Here is a 16689-nt window from a genome sequence, read left to right as displayed (position 1 = left end):
TCAGGACTGCAAAAAAAAAAAAAAAGGTTGGGGGGCAGTAACTGAAGTCATGAGAAGGATGAGAAAAAAGTAATGATAGTTTTAAAACTAGAGAGGAGAGAAGTTTTAGGGTGAGAGCTGATACACTGTATAGATCTTTGAGAATAAATAGCCTGCTTTGGTAAAGGGGCTTTTGTAAGATGTTTTAAGAGTGGTAAGGTTTTGGAACAATAACTTTGTGCCTATAGTATTATTTTTCTTGTTGGTTTTTCTTCAGTCTTTGACTAGCCTAAGTACCAGACATTCATTTGTGGTATTTCTTCTCTATATCACTGTCAACTTTATTAAGTTCTACCTGTTCTGCAAACTTTTCAGAGTTTACATTGGCCTTGTATGTGTTGATAGGTGTACTGTACCATCAGCAAGAGGTCAACAGTAAAGAAGATAACATGATCATAGTAGTTCTAGGAATCGATTTACATTTGTGCATACAAAATCTACCTTGAATAGCTTACATTTTCAGTGGAGGGAGATTGATAGTAAACACATACATGTCAGGTGTTGGTAAATATAACGAATAGAAATAAAGTAAGGTAAGCAGAAAAATAAGGGTAAAGCAGAAAAAAAATGAGCAAGAGATTTTAAAAGAGAGAAAAATATTGTGGATATTCAGGCAGAAACATTCCAAAAAGAGAGAACAGGTGCATAGCCCCTGAATCAGGATTGTCCTTTGGTATAGTCCAGGAATAACACATGAACCAGTGAGGCCAGGTTAAGTGAGCACAGGCTTAGTGCTAGATGAAGACAGAAGTTGCTGGGGCAGGACAGATCGTGGAGGGTTAATTCTCAATTTATTACTCTAAGGTTCCTTATTTTATAACAGCAATTTTATAAGCAAGCATTGCTGAAATGTGATTCATAGATGATATTTAATTTCCTTAAAATTCTTGGTATAACTTGAATATCCTAACTAAAGGAAAAATACTTACGATCAAATAACATGTTTTTAATATGTGAATGGTTAGGCATTATAAAACAGGATGACAAAAATGCCCTGTAAAACTAGGCTAGGGAATCATGCTTACTTTCTGAGAATAACTATAATGGGCCTGTAGGTTTTTAGTAGGCTTTTACTTTGAGTGGGGAAGATACTTGGGGGGTGGGTTACAGCAATAACTAACATAATCTGACTAATATTTTGGAAGAATTGCATTAACTCCTATGTGGATTGAGGCTGTGCATAGACAAAGGCAGAAAGCAGGGAGACTGGTTAAGAAACTATTATAATAATTCCAATGAAAGATACTAAGTTGAATTGAGGTGATGAAAAGTAGTTGAATTTGGACATTCATGGAAGGCACATTTGCTGATGAATTGAATGTAGAGTGTGAAGAAAGAATAGTAGAGATAACTTGAGATTTTCACCTGAGCAACTATAATGATGTAATTGTGATTAACTTAGAGAAGGCCAGAAGGGTTTGTTGGGGGCAGGGAGACCAGGCATAATTTGAGAGGTCTCTTAGACACCATGGAAAAAAGATGCCAAGTCCAGTGGTTTGACTATATAAGTCTGCAGAGTTCAAGAGAGAGGTTCAGGCTGGAGAAACCAGTTTGGGAATTGATATATATTTGTTAAGTGGTAGGTTAAAAAGATAGACTGCCAGTGATTCTGCAGTGAAAATGAGACTTTTATAGTGTTCGTTAACCTGGGAAATGAATTTTAGAAGGTTGAAACATTGACATAGATTATAAGACTTCAGATTTAGAAGATTGAGAACCTGCTATTTCTTTTGTTTCCTCTGCCATATCCAAGAGAGTGCCATCTGTTTACACATCTAAAAAGTTTGCGGAATAAATAAGAAGTGCCTATTTCGAATGAATTTGGAACTAGAGGATCTTTTTTTTTTTTTTTTTAACAGTACTAGGGATTCAACTCAGGGGCGCTCTACCACTGAGCCACATCCCTAGCCCTATTTTGTATTTGATTTAGAAACAGGGTCTCACTGAGTTGCTTAGCACCTTGCTTTTGCTGAAGCTGCTTTGAAGTCCTGTCTCAGCTTCCTGAGCCACTGGGATTGCAGTTGTGTGCCACTGCACCTGACCAAGGATCAGGTTTTTTGAGTTAATAAAAAGAAGAGTTAGAGGCTGGGGATATAACTTAGTTGGCAGAGTGCTTGCCTCGCATGCACAAGACCCTGGGTTTAATTTGCAGCACCACAAAAAAAGAACAAAGGAAGTTTTAGACTTTTGTAGTGTTAATAACTTCTTTAGAAATTTTTAATTAATAAATTCAGTATTTTGAAAATAAAATGATTGTTACATATTTTCACCTCTAAAATTAACTGTATATAATACTTATATATTTTATTTATCTCTGATTATTAGAAGTATTAACCACATGGTACTAAAGTAATAATCATAAAATCAGTGTTAAAAAAGACTGATGTGAGTTTGATGTAGTTTCTAAAATAAAATAATTGCTTATCCAGTCTTTAATATTCATTTGGTTTTCTTTTAGGAAGATTTAGAGACTGGAGTTCACCTTGACCCTGCTGTCAAAGAAGTCCAATATAATCCTACCTATGAGACTATGTTTGCTCCTGAGGTAAGAAAACATATTCAAGGTTCTGCCTTTTGCTAAAGGATTTAAGTTATGCATAGGAAGATAAACAGTTGGTGAATTTTAAAGTTTCTTCACAAAAGTATATATTTAAACTTTTGGAAAATATTTCTTTGTATTCTGCAAAAATCTAAATAGTATGCTTTTGTGAAAATATTTTTAAAAATCCACTGCTTCTCCTTCTACATAGAAATGTATGATACCAGAGATCTATGTCTTTTGCAAAAGATAATCTGAAAATATCTGATGTGACTGTAACTGTTCCTTTCCCATTGATAAGGAAGTATTGTAATTAACCACAAAGAAAAAGAATTTGATTTATTAGCATCAATATAGAGTATAGTAGAAAACATTTGGTTACAAATGCCTCGGAAATGTCATTCTAACATACTTTGATGCCGAGTGAAACAAAGGATCATATTGGATTTTTTTTTTCTCTTAGTATAAATGATAATAGAAGCCTTAATAAAATGGAGGGGGAGAAAAAACAGAAACAATTCCCTATTGTCTGTTTAAGGAAGTCTTGGAGTATTATCCATGTAGGACAGTTTATAGAAGACATTACATTCTTAGATATTAAATGGATAAGAGTGTTTAATTGACCAACAGGCCAGAAAAGTATAAAATTATAAAATAAAATATTAGATTTCAGTGGCAAAATCTTTAAGAAGCATGTTAAAGTTGAATGTGAGGAGCTATATCATGTTGCATCTTGGAAAATTGGGCACTTTTTAAATAATTTTCATTTGTGGCATATACTTCCTGATATATCAGAATCCTAGAGTAATTTCATATACTTTACCTGCTCAAGTTTCTATAGTCACTTAAAAGAGAGCCACTGAATGTGTAGCACAACCGAGATGTCAGTGCTCCAGCTGTTCTCTGAGCATTCAGTAAGCAAAACCTATAGTACATTTTAAGTTTTATCCTGTTATTTCTTAAATCCTTCTAACCTGTCAAACTGGAGGCTGTTTCATATCCCTTGGCACTATTTCAGCTGGCCCATTGAAGAGAGGTTGTACATTGTATATGTGCTTCATGGTTTTTTTAAATGAAAAATATTTCAATAAAATCGAGCTACTGAATTCAGAAAATGAGAAAATTGGGAAGTACCATGGTATATGACATTGGAATGTCAGCCTATTTTCTGTGAAGTCTGCTTTTGAATTTTGAAATCTTATGCATAAGTAAACTATTGTTTAATTATAGTTTTCAGAACTTACAAGAAAAATTTAAAAGGTTAGTTACAAGTTTTTGTGGTGATATTCACAAGGTAATAGGCCTATCATTCTCATGGAATTATCAATGCTTTAATGTTCAGCTTTTTTTTTTTTTCATATTAGGGAACCTCACCTTAAATATATTAACTGGTTTATGTTTGGAACAGTTCCACAGTTGTTAACAATTTAAGAAAGAAGTGATGGGATCTAAAACAGAAGCCAAATTATTATAATTTCCCTCACTGCCAAATGAGTTAGTCATCTGTGATATAACAAATTATGAACTTTGCTTTATGACTAGGATCTGAATCACTTGGCAAAGTCTGGAAAGGTGCCACCAAGGAACTTTGTGAGATTAAATTCAAGTTTCTATATTTTGAGTGTCCACTGTTAGAAATAAGATATAATCCCTCTCCTCAAGCTAGTATTTTATCAGAGAGAATGTGCTGTGTTTTTAAAAAGGTAGAGACCAGACTATTTCCTATAATGCCTCTAAAGTATTATTCAAGTTTAAGGAGAGATTGCATCTGGTTTTAAAGATTTTCTTTTTAAAGTTCCATGAAAGAAGTAGTATTTGAAATGAGCAATACAATCCAGGTCAAAAGCATGAGATTTTTTAGTTAAATAGACTACATGGTAGCTCTTGTGTGACCTTGAATATTCTAATGGAAAAGAAACATGACTTTTAAAAAATTACATTATAGTACCATTATTGGCACAGTGTCATCCAAAATTTCCCAAATCATGGATTAGAAAACACTATAGTCATTCTCAGTTATCCAGAGCAATATGGTCAAATAGGACTTTGTACAGTATCGGATTATAGTAGCTAGTAACCACATGTGAATGCTAAACTCTTGAAATACATAACTGGGCTCTTCTCTTTCAGTCCCAGGGACTGACCAACAGTGCTAATCAACCATTTCCCACTTGAACTAAACCATGTGAGGCTACCATGTTCCCAAACAGGTTAATTAGCCCCTGATTTAAAATTGAAAAGTATGATCTAGTAGTTTTAGTAATTCTAGCTTTCATATAGTCAGAACTTATGTTTTTCTTCTGATAACATTGCAGTTTGGACCAGAAAATCCCTTTAGAACACAGCAAATGGCTGCTCCTAGAAATATGCTTTCTGGCTATGCTGAACCAGCTCATATCAATGATTTCATGTTTGAACAGCAAAGAAGAACTTTTGCCACATATGGTAAGGTTATAATAAGACTTAAACAGTTTTAAATTTGACCTTATTGAAGTATGAGTTGTGTGTCCAGTAATCCATTATAGCTTCTGACTTTTTTAAAATGTATTAATCTAGAGTCTTTAAAATGGACTTCTTTTCTGTATCTACAAATGTTTACATACATGAAAAGGTGAAGTAATATTTTTAGCTCTCATTTTTAAATCCACTATGATTTCTGTGTACTGAAATATTCTGGGATCTCAAAATTGGAATGCTTTTTATAGTTGTTCTTGGTAATGAACCTTTGTTACTGAATGTGCACTATTGTGCAGATTGCTGTTAAAGTTGATAAATGAAGAAATACTGTTAAGAGGTTACTTTTTTTTTTTTATCTTACACCCTAGTTAACTTAGTAACTCTGTTCTCAAATCTTGTCTCTAAAATGTTCTCTTGATCATAAGGAATATCAGAAAATAGGATAGTCATAAATTCATTGTGTAAAATAATTACATTCTATCATTGGTAGGATTGTAGAAGTATTGTGCATGGAAACTGTGGAAAGGGATTATTATTTATTAGATTGTTTGACCATGGCAATGTTTTAATTGATGTTCAGTGGCCAAAAGTCATCCTTCAGATTGTATACCACTAAAATCACCCAAAAGATTTCAGTCACACTCCCAATTACTGGAACATCATTGCATTGTACCCTTTACTTACATAAGGGGTCCATGTAAATCTAAAGGTGCTGCACATAAAAATCAACTCTGTTGCATCATGAATTTATTGTATTTTAGCCAATACTAAAACAGGGTTTTAAAGAATAGCTTATTTTCTTGGATTTTATAAAGGACTTAAGCAATAATTTAGATAAGTGTCTTCAAAACAAAACAAGGGTAGGGGAGCTAAATTAAGTTTATATTGACCTTTCTTCTTAAGCTACCTTATGGGAAGAATAAGCATTTGAAAGTATTCAGTTGGCTTTAGACTTGGGTTAGAAGTGGGCTTATTTAAAAAAAAAAAAAAAAAGCCAATGATTTTTGCCTCTCCTACTAGAAGGTCGACTGCGACAGAGGTTGAATCAGTGAATTCAACATAAAAAATGAATCTGGGACCATAGTATATTAACCAGTCTGGAATAGAGGGAATGGCCAGTTGCAAAACTAAGAATGTCATGGTCTCGCTCCCTTATGAGAGATTTTTAGAACTGAGAGCAATTTGTTTGAACTTAATAAGTTAACTAGCCTCAGGTTTAACACTGTCTCTTTTTTTCCTTACACTCAAACAGTGATCAAATATAGCTTCTGTTAGTGAAAATCTTACACTTTTCCCATAGAAAGTTCTTACCTGACCAGATAGTAATTTCTAGGCCAGCTTTCTATTTACTTGTTTGTTTTTTCACTCTTACACACTGGGGTTTCTGTTAAACAGTCCCTCATTTACAAAGTACAAGGGAGTACACCTTTCTTTATATCGTGTGCTACCGTTATCTATGAGACATATTAAGGAGATGGCACAGAAATGCAGTTTTACCTAAGTCTCATATTTATAACTCTGGGATATCACTGCATAGATGTAGAAAAAACGTTGATCCTACTTTTCTTCTCATTTTAAATGTAGTAGCATTGTTATAATCTCAGTAAATAACTTCTGGAAGTTGTATATTCTACAGTACATTTAGTTTATCATAGAACCAACCAACCTGTGGAGTCCTTGTCTGTGAAGGTAGTCTCATTTCCTGTTATCACCTCATTTACTGACAGTGTAGTTGGTTTTTAGTTCCTGTTTGTGGTGTTTCTTCTGACATCTCAATCCTTCAATGGATGTGTGAATTCTTTTGTCCTATTTTCCTCCCTTTTCTCATGAGTTCTCTCCTGTTCCTTTTTTGGTCTTATTTAGGGTTTCTTCTTCTTCTTCTTCTTCTTTTTTTTTATTCCTCAATTTTATTTTATTTTATTTTTTTTATTTTTACAGCCTGCATTTTGATTCATTGTACACAAATGGGGCACATCTTTTCATTTCTGTGGTTGTGCACAATGTAGATTCATACCATTCATGTAATCATACATGTACATAGGGTATTGGTGTCTGTCTCATTCCACCAATTTTCATACCCCCGCCCCCTCCTCCCTCTCCTTTCCCTCTACATAATCTAAAGTTCCTCCATTCTTCTCTCACCCCCTGCCTCCCCACCCCCATTATATGGATGATGATCCACTTATCAGGGAAAACATTCAGCCTTTGGTTTTTTGGGATTGGCTTATTTCACTTAGCATGATATTCTCTAATTCTATCCATTTATCCACAAATGCCATAAAATTATTTGTCTTTATAGCTGAATAATATTCCATTGTGTATATATACCAGTTTCTTTATCCACTCATCTGTTGAAGGGCATTGCTGGTGGAGTAGCAAATTGGTGCAACCACTCTGGAAAGCAGTGTGGAGATTCCTCAGAAAACTTGGAATGGACCCACATTTTGACCTAATTATTGCACTCCTCGGTTTATACCAAAGGGACTTAAAATTGGCATACTATAATAACACAACCACATCAATGTTCATAGCAGCTCAATTCACAATAGCTAGATTGTGGAACCAACCTAGATGCCCTTCAACAGATGATTGGGGCTTCTTAATGAAGTTTTTTCCTGTTGTTCAGATTTCACTCAAAATGTTTACTACATCATTCTATGGAAGTGGAAAATAAAATTTAAATAAATATGTTTAACCTCACCAGTCATTATTAACACTGTGTTATCTTCAATGTTAGAAACTTTTAATACTTCAAAGTAATTATATAAAATTCTCTGCTATCATAGTTTAAGGATCCCTTGTATCTTTAGATTTCAAGTTGGTTCCAGTTGTCACTATTAAAAATGTAATGTATGTATTATACTTTAGTAAAATCCCTCTTAAAATGTGACAGTAGATATTATTGAGAATAAGACTATAAGACTTTATAGGCTTTTTTCATTGTTGTTTTTTTAAATGAATTCTCAAAAGTTGGTCAGAGTTCTCTCAATTCTGCTACCACCATGGATGAAAGTTCTGTTTCTCCTTCTGTAAGGATCCATATATGTGATTGTTTTTCCTGTGTTTGATAATCAAAATACTGTCTCTTTATTTTGAGTTGATTTTTGTGGACTACTGATTTTGAAGAATTTTCCATTTATTCACAACCATTTCCTTGCAAAGTGTTTATAGTGCCTATACTGTTTATAATGTAAATAATCTGTCAGAATATTAGTATTTATAATCTTAAGGGTATATCAATAAAATTAGTATTATTATAGCCATTTCAGATGCTACTACCAGAAGAAAGTAGATGTGAATTCCACTGAAAAAGTGAATTGGAAAATGGGCTTCTGAAAAATAGATAAGAATCTTTAAGAACTACAGTGTGGATACATTAATTTATTTGAGACATAGAGTAATATAAAACCATTTGGACTGAAATTTCACAGTGTTAAAGTTAGAGCTTATTCTGTCACTGGCTGATTTGTAGTAGTATATATGGATAAATATTTAATGTCTCTTATTTGTAAAAGGAGACTAATTTTATTCACTAATCACCTGGAGTAGGAGGGAATGGAGGGGATGATAGAAATGGCAGTTAAAGACCTTTACCACAGAGAAATACAGGAGGAAAGCATAAGTTCCTTTAGTTGAAACAAGACTGTGTATGGCCAGATGAATTGGGAATTGGTGCTTACAAAGAGACAAGAAGGACCAGGGCCACCCTTCCCTCTCTTTCATCTTCCACCCCTCCAAACACATCAAATAATGCCATTTATATAGACATAATATCTCCTTTCAGGATAGAATTTACATTCTAGATAAGGTTTTATGGTTGAGTTGGGAATTTTAATTCAGGGTATGTTGTTCTGAATTTTATATGAGCCTTATAAAAGTCTCATTTTCTAAAAAAATCACACATAGAACAAAGAGGTAAAAACTAAAATAACTCATGGGATTTGAACCTGTGATTTCAGAGATTCAACTCCAAAGCTGCTTTTCTGCCATCGAACTCTGCTGTAAGCACATATTTTAGTGCTGAAAAAAACTATATCCAAATGAATTAATAGCCAGGTGGTTGGTTCTATTCTAGCATGTCATGTGTAAGTTGAGCACCTGCATCCTTAGCTTGTTTTAAAAGTATGTTTCATAACAAATCTTTTTCCATTCCCCAAAATTAGTTCCCTTTAACCTTTAGCTGGAAAATAAAAATGTTAAATATGTCCATTAGGATGTGACCTTTAAAAAAATGAGTTAGTACTTTTTATGCATTTTGTGATTGTGCATATGGGCTGTAGGCCAAAGACTAATGAATGATCAGCTCTCTTTTGTGAATATGTCAGATTATTATGAAATGGATTTTACCAAACATTTATTATCCTAGCATACCCATTGGAGGAGAAAAATAAAACTGATTTCAGTTATTTAGGTAGGCTTTGTTCCCCTTCACTCTCCTAGACCACTGGAGACCACATTCATATGTAGGTACACCCTTGAACTAGTTGAAGGAGTATATCCATACACCAGCTATCCTTACTGTCTTCTTTTACCAATGAAATATTACTACTGCTTACCAAGAAATATAAATAATGATTTATGAAGTAGAAATATATTATTTTAAGATTAGAGGGAAGACTGTCCTTACTGGGAATAGCATTTTCAAAATAGTAGCTAGACATTATGTAATTAACTTTATACCCTACTTCTTTTGTAATTTAATAGTTTATGTATTATAAACTATAATATTCATTACCAAAAAGAAAAAGGAATTGGTTTCTAAATTTCCAAACATATAATGCACATGTATTTTTAAGCTCTTTGATTTTTTGAAACTAAAGTTTATTTCATAGCCAGAAAGGCTGTTAGTAATATAATAGCTATATATTAGATTCATCCTCTAAGATATGTTTTATTCTGCTGAAGTCATTCAGGGTTCAGCCTAAGATTTGGATTAATTGTGGTAAATGGAACTCAGGAAAGAAGACTTGGTTCGTAGTTAAAGAGAACATTTTTAATATCTGGGAAGGAAAATGTGAAGTGGGCATATTGAATAGTAGTTATAAAATGAATTATAAATAACAAAATGGAGTCAGTAGTTTGCACTTTTTTCCTTTCAGGTTATGCATTGGACCCTTCATTAGATAATCATCAAGTATCTACTAAATACATTGGTTCTGTAGAAGAAGCTGAAAAAAATCAAGGTAATTGATTTAAAATAGCTAATATCATGTAGTTATATACACTTCTAATTAGTGTCTTTCAATAATTAGACAACACCCATATTTAACTCTTGACTTTTTAAGTTGAGACAATAGAGTGATATAGTTTAGAGCAGTACAGTTTAGAACCTGTATGGTTTCAAGCTTGCTTTTACCATTAGATGTGTAACCTTGTAAGGAAGACAGTGGTTATGTATCACTTTGGGTTATTTTGAGTACTTGGCACATGCCAACCTTATAAAAATCATTCAATAAATTTATAATTAATGTATAGGTAATTTTGGCTGTTGGCTTCTCCACAGTAATATCAAGCTAAATTTTAACAGAAGTAAAGTTTCATTTTGTGTGTCTGTGAGGCTTGACTCTGAAGGGTTTCTTTAATGACTTGATTTTGAATATGTGTTTTCAATGTTTGTGTTCATATTCATCTTTTATAATAAGGCATTATAATTGCTAAATGCTAACTTGTCACAAAGCTCATCAGACCATTGGAATCTTATCTATAAAATGCCATTAAAAAAAGAAAGTTCAAGTAACACAGGGACTCTTCTACTTAATAAAGGTAGACCCTATAAGATCAAACTGCCTTCTGTGTTTATGTTTGATTATTGTTAAAATAGTTTTAAATTCTTTTATTGTAACACAGGCTAAAGGAAATTGATTTGAATTAATATGAACTTTTTTCCTTTATTTATGTATATGTAGCTAGATTCTTAGTTAACTTATCACCATGACTCCTATAAACCTTTCTTTTTCCAGCTTAACAGTATAACCTCCTACTGATCAATTGAGAAATCTTAGAAACATCCTTCTTCTTCATTTCTTTTTACTAAGGTTGATATTGGAGATCAGGTTTACATTGAGATCACATGAAAGAAATACAAGATTCTTGTGAAACCTTGTTTAATTTATATTGTTCTGTTGCAAGCATAGTAAAAATACGTTACCAAGTACTTACTGTAGTTTTAATTCAGCTGTTTTTAAGCAATAAATGACAGTTCTTGCTTTCAAATGTAGCTTTATCACTATTTAGCAATGTCAGATTGTTGAGTTTCTTTCAGAATTAGTAAAAGTCCATTAAAAAGACTGTGTACCATTGTAGGGTCGCATATCTTTTTTTAATTTTAAATATATCAAAATTTACAAGACACAACAGGGTTAGAAGGAAGCATCTTTCCCCAGAAGGTTCAATCCCTTTTATGTAGTTTGAGCTAGTATATATGGCGGATTCATAAACATTTTATTTTTGTTTTTGGTCACTTGAACAATCACCTATCTTTAACTATATAAAATCATTTATATGGTGATATTTCCTAAGAAAATGTATATATTTATATATTTTTTTTGTGGTTGTTAATGTAGGTTTAACTGTATTTGAAACCGGTCAAAAGAAAACAGAAAAGAGGAAAAAGTTCAAAGAAAACGATGCATCTAATATTGATGGTTTCTTGGGACCATGGGCAAAATATGTGGATGAAAAAGATGTAGCCAAACCCTCAGAAGTAAGCTTTGATGTTTTTCATTTCCAATTCAAGTATATGCTATGTCTCTACAAATCATATCTCTATTAATAAACTTGAGATTCTCTTAGAGAACCAAATGACTCATCAAAATTTCTCTGCCTTGGTTAATTAAGAAAATACAATAAAATTTCTTTGGTTTTCTTTGCACTATTTTTATTTACTTTTTTTCTGCTTTACTTTCTTTGGTACTTTCTTATTAAAATAGAATATTGAACAATTTTTAATAAAAATTGCCTTTATAATGCTCTTAAGCTGCCATAGGAGAGCTGTTCTTCTGGTACTAGGCATTTAGACGGTAACTATAGGATCAGTTTTTTTTATCATACTGGAATTGATGGTGGTTTTAATTATTCATTTATTCAAAATCTTAAATTTTATCTACAATATTTTTGAAAAGTATTACTAAGAAGTTGGTAAAGTGAAACTACAGAACTCCACCCTTCACTTCCCCACCTCCATAATCCCATTTGTCTCTATGAACCAGGCACCAGCATAGGTCCTGGGATATAGCAGTGGACAAGATCAAGAAAATTCTGACCTTGTGCAGCTTATCTTGTAGCTGTTCTTTATGCCTGCATATCTTAAAAATGTACATATGCTGCTATTTCTTTATTTATTTTAGACTTGTTATAATAGACGTAGATTTACAACTCTCCCACTTCCCTCATGCCAAAACAGTTACAAATATATAGTAATTGCTTATATACCCTCAAGACTATGTAAGAATTATTTATTGAAGAACAATGTTATGTACTCAAATTCAGTTTCCTTTCCTTTCTGGTACCAGATTTTCTAATTGCCTTGTCTTTTAGCTTAAACAATTAGCATAACATGTTCAATGTTATTTCTAGATGTTCCAGAAGGATGAACTTGTATAAAATCAGTTTAAAATTATTATTATTAGTATCCATTATGTGTTTGTTGCCATTTTGTAATTTGTGGAAGAGGTGATCAATCTCTGCTTATGGAAGAGTTGAGATTATTGTTTGGGGAAGTACATTTACAGCAATTGCTTCACATAAATGAAGACCTCATTATAAAGAATTTATAACCAACTTTGGACACAGTGAGGTTCTCATACGTTTGTTTTAAGTTCACTCCTTCATTTTCTTAGGAAGAACAAAAAGAATTGGATGAAATCACAGCAAAGAGGCAGAAGAAAGGCAAACAGGAAGAAGAGAAACCTGGGGAGGAAAAGACAATCTTACATGGTAATATATTTTTCATACTTCTTCATTTCATGAAAAGCTCACATGTCTGTTTTCTGTTCATATAATACCAATTGCCCTTACTGTCAGCTGCTGTACAATCATACTATTAAGAATAACTATATTTTAGTTTGTATCCCAAAGAAATTACAGCAGACTTTTCCTTTACCAATAAAAGTAAAAAAGTAGCATGACTAGCAATAGCCACATACAATTTTTGTTAAAATGTTAGTGAATTTTTAAAAAATTAAAAATAAAGAAGAAACTTGTATGGTCCATAATATGACCTTTCTTGAGATAAAGTTGACTCTTTTCATGTATTAATGATGCCTCAGTCATTTAACTGTTCATTTTTAACACAATCCAAATATTCAGGTATCTTTACAGTTTATAACTGTTATTAAATGTAAATAGACTGGAGATGAAGACTCATACTTATTTTGACTTGTGGAAGAAAATGCATATTCACCAAAATAAATTACAAATGTTCTAGTATGTACCTATTCATTAATAATTAGTTACATTTAGGAAATTACAGTGATTATCTGAAGCTGTAAAGAATAATTTAGCACTAATAGTGTTACTTATTCCAATGTTTTGTGGCATCAGATGTTTAGATATGATGAGGCCATATTTTGTTTATCAAGCTCCAGCTTTATATTTAAGGAGTCTGTTTAGTACTGTGGCACTTAGAATAACAATAGCATTCAACATTAATTGAATACCCACTCTGTGCCAGGCATACAGCTAACTGCTTTCTATATACTATGCCATCTAAGTCACCCACATGCCTTTTATTGTAAAATTTGGGAAAGAGGAATGGAAAGGAACCAGAAAGGCATAAAAACAGAAAGCTGGGGGAAAGTATAATTGATATTTTTTGTTTTAATTTCTTTCTTAGCTAATTTGTTTTGCTTCTGATTCTTTATCAGTGCTAATGAGGCCTAAGTATTATTTTCTCTTCACTCAGTACAATTATGCTGCTGTGAAGTCTTTATTATATATCACTAAAGTGTATAACTGAGTGAAAGAAGTATAGATCTTATTTACAGGTGTAATACTCTCTGGGTATTTAGGAATCTAAAATACTGCTTCTAATTGTAAATGGTAGAAAGGATTTCAGGCAGCTGAATTTTAACTAACTTAAGATTTTTTTTTTGTTTTTTTGTTTTGTTTTAGATGGACACACACCCTTTTTTTTTTATTTATTTTTATGTGGTGCTAACTTATGATCTTAACATCACCAAAGTTATTATCCAAGCCTTGATAAAGGCAATAGCCCTACAAATGAAATATTTATCATTTTAAGAATATAGATCTCAGGACTGTTGTGATTATGACTTACATTTGTTTATTGCCTTCTTTGCTTTCTTGTTTTAGTTAAAGAAATGTATGACTATCAGGGCAGGTCCTATCTTCACATACCTCAAGATGTTGGTGTCAATCTACGGTCAACTGTGCCACCTGAAAAGTGCTATCTTCCCAAAAAACAAATTCATGTGTGGTCTGGACATACAAAGGTAAGCAAGTTAGCTGTTTCTATTTGCTGTAATGTTATAATAGTGAAGACAATGTAAAGTTTCAGCCATGAATGTGGATCATTCAGTTTTTCTCGTAAGGATGTAGGGAAGTAGAGAGGACAGGGGAGTTATATTGAAGGTCAACTTGAGTTAGGCCTTGGAGATGTTCACATGTATCAGTCATGAAAGCTTTCTGGATTGGTCATGACATAAGTGTTTGTGGTTGGATGTCCTGACCCCTTGTAGCCCAGCCCTTTCTCTGCAAGTTCCTGCCACAATCTGCTTCCTCTTGGGCACTAAGTCAGTTAGTAACATGCTGGTCCTAGCATCAAGTCTCCTGCTCGGCTTCTAATGTTGCCTTGGTTTTGGGGGGTTATTACCCTTCAGAGATGAGACGCTCTATGGTGTATAATCCAAGCTAATATTTTAACTAACACAAAGACAAGATACATGAAAACTTTCGATGTTGGTATTCTTTGTCGTTCGCACAATTCCAGCTGTTCATTTCCAGCTCTTTGCAAAGAGCAAAGGGACTATGTAAAAGAAGGAAACGAAGTGGAGGTGTTAGCAATTTGATTGACTCAAGATTCCCTTGAGTGAGAAAGTCAATATTAAAGGTTAAAAAAAAAAAAAAAAAAGTCAAAAACTTAGTGTCAATAAGACCTGCTCTTGGAATACTAATGAAAGTTATTTTGGGGCATGATGTTTGGAATGAAGAAAAATAGAAAATTAGGTTGCTTTAAGTTTACTGTCTTTGTCTTATGTTCAGTTCTAGCCAATATTCAGATTGTTTCTGGTTTATAACTGTGATACCTTTTTACAGGGTGTCAGTGCAGTCAGATTATTTCCTCTCTCTGGTCATTTATTGCTGTCTTGTTCCATGGATTGTAAAATTAAGGTGAGTTTTCAATAGCAGTGACAACTTTGTCACTGATTAAATGTTTGGTTATTGTAAATAAATTTGGGTGTGTTGAGCAATTAGAGGCTAATTATTTTCTCTTAGGTCCTACAAATGCAGCTATTTATGAACTGCTCCCAAACTTGTAGATTCAAATATAGCTGTGTGATCCAGTTGGCTAGATTCTTTTTAAAACTTAGAAAACTTTTAGAATGTACTCCAATCAGTTTGGTATTGGACACATAAATATTTAATCACTAATAATGCATTTTTATAGAGGTTTTAGACATGTAACTGAGTTCATTTTTTTCCTCAGAGCCATATGAGGTAGAGAGGACACATTATAGAAATTCCATTCAGAATAAACAGTATAATTTATCCTTTTTCTTCTGAATACTAGTAGACAACAAGTTGCAAAAGCATTCACAGCCTCTTCTTTCACTGAAGTCTTAGGAAGCTCCACCTTTACCTTCTGCTCAACTGTAGAGTATGTGGTAACAGAAAACTTAGTTGTCATGTGTATGGCATTTTGATACTGAACGGCTTTATTTTTGAACTTTTCTGAAGTGAAAGATAATATAGAAGCTGTATGAAAATAATAATCTAGACTCAAATAATAGGCTCACAGTTCTCATCATAAGTTTCATGTCCACTTAGAATATGGGGAAAGCCTTGAAATAAATCTTAAATCTAAAAGGATAGTTTTTGTATTTTTTGGTCTTCACCGTGTCTCTGTCTTTACAATGGTTCAATAAATACCAATCCTATAGTGCTCTTGTGGTTTGGAAAGTTGAATCATTAAAGCTTTTTCCCCTTTTAATAATTCATGAATATTAACAATATATAAAGGCAGCTTCTTTCGATGAGAGCAACCATTTGGAGGTTTGTCTCTAGTAGAAAAAATTTGTCACTAATTGAGTCAGTTATTGTAAAAATCCTTACTTTAACCCTCATACAAACTTTGTAAATTGAGATTATGATCTTCTCTTTGACCAACTTAAAAAAAAAGAAAAAAGCACAGAATTCAATTAGGTTCACTTATGTAAACACTCATTAGGTACCCGTTACGTCAAGGGGGTGAGGATAAAAAATATATTAAAGTATTGTCTCCACCCATAGGTTGATCATTGTATTATGATGTAAGTGATCATTTTAGAGGCAGGCACAAGGTGCAGGTATTCTGGTTTCAAAAAGGAAGCATATCTCAGTTGGAAGGTTAAGTAAAAGGGAAGGGATAGAGTATGTTTGAGAAGAGTGAATAGAACGAAACAGCAAGTTTTGTGGTTGGCAAAGCTTAAAATTTA

The 16689-nt window shown here is 32.9% G+C and overlaps 1 protein-coding gene across 1 annotated transcript in view; it reads left to right on the top strand.

The window, feature by feature from the left end:
• Cdc40 (cell division cycle 40) overlaps positions 1–16689 on the top strand; it is a 42641-nt gene that overhangs the window by 9864 nt on the left and 16088 nt on the right. The window contains exons 2-8 of the mRNA XM_047559142.1: positions 2498–2584; positions 4894–5023; positions 10135–10218; positions 11599–11738; positions 12874–12970; positions 14348–14487; positions 15311–15385. Of these exons, the coding sequence (XP_047415098.1) occupies positions 2498–2584; positions 4894–5023; positions 10135–10218; positions 11599–11738; positions 12874–12970; positions 14348–14487; positions 15311–15385 (753 nt within the window). The remainder of the gene's footprint in view (positions 1–2497; positions 2585–4893; positions 5024–10134; positions 10219–11598; positions 11739–12873; positions 12971–14347; positions 14488–15310; positions 15386–16689) is intronic.

The sequence above is a fragment of the Sciurus carolinensis genome, chromosome 7 (genome assembly GCF_902686445.1).
Source record: "Sciurus carolinensis chromosome 7, mSciCar1.2, whole genome shotgun sequence".
Taxonomy (NCBI): Eukaryota; Metazoa; Chordata; class Mammalia; order Rodentia; family Sciuridae; genus Sciurus; species Sciurus carolinensis.
The sequence above is the reverse complement of the archived record's forward strand: the minus strand, read 5'-3'. Positions and strand labels throughout refer to the sequence as shown.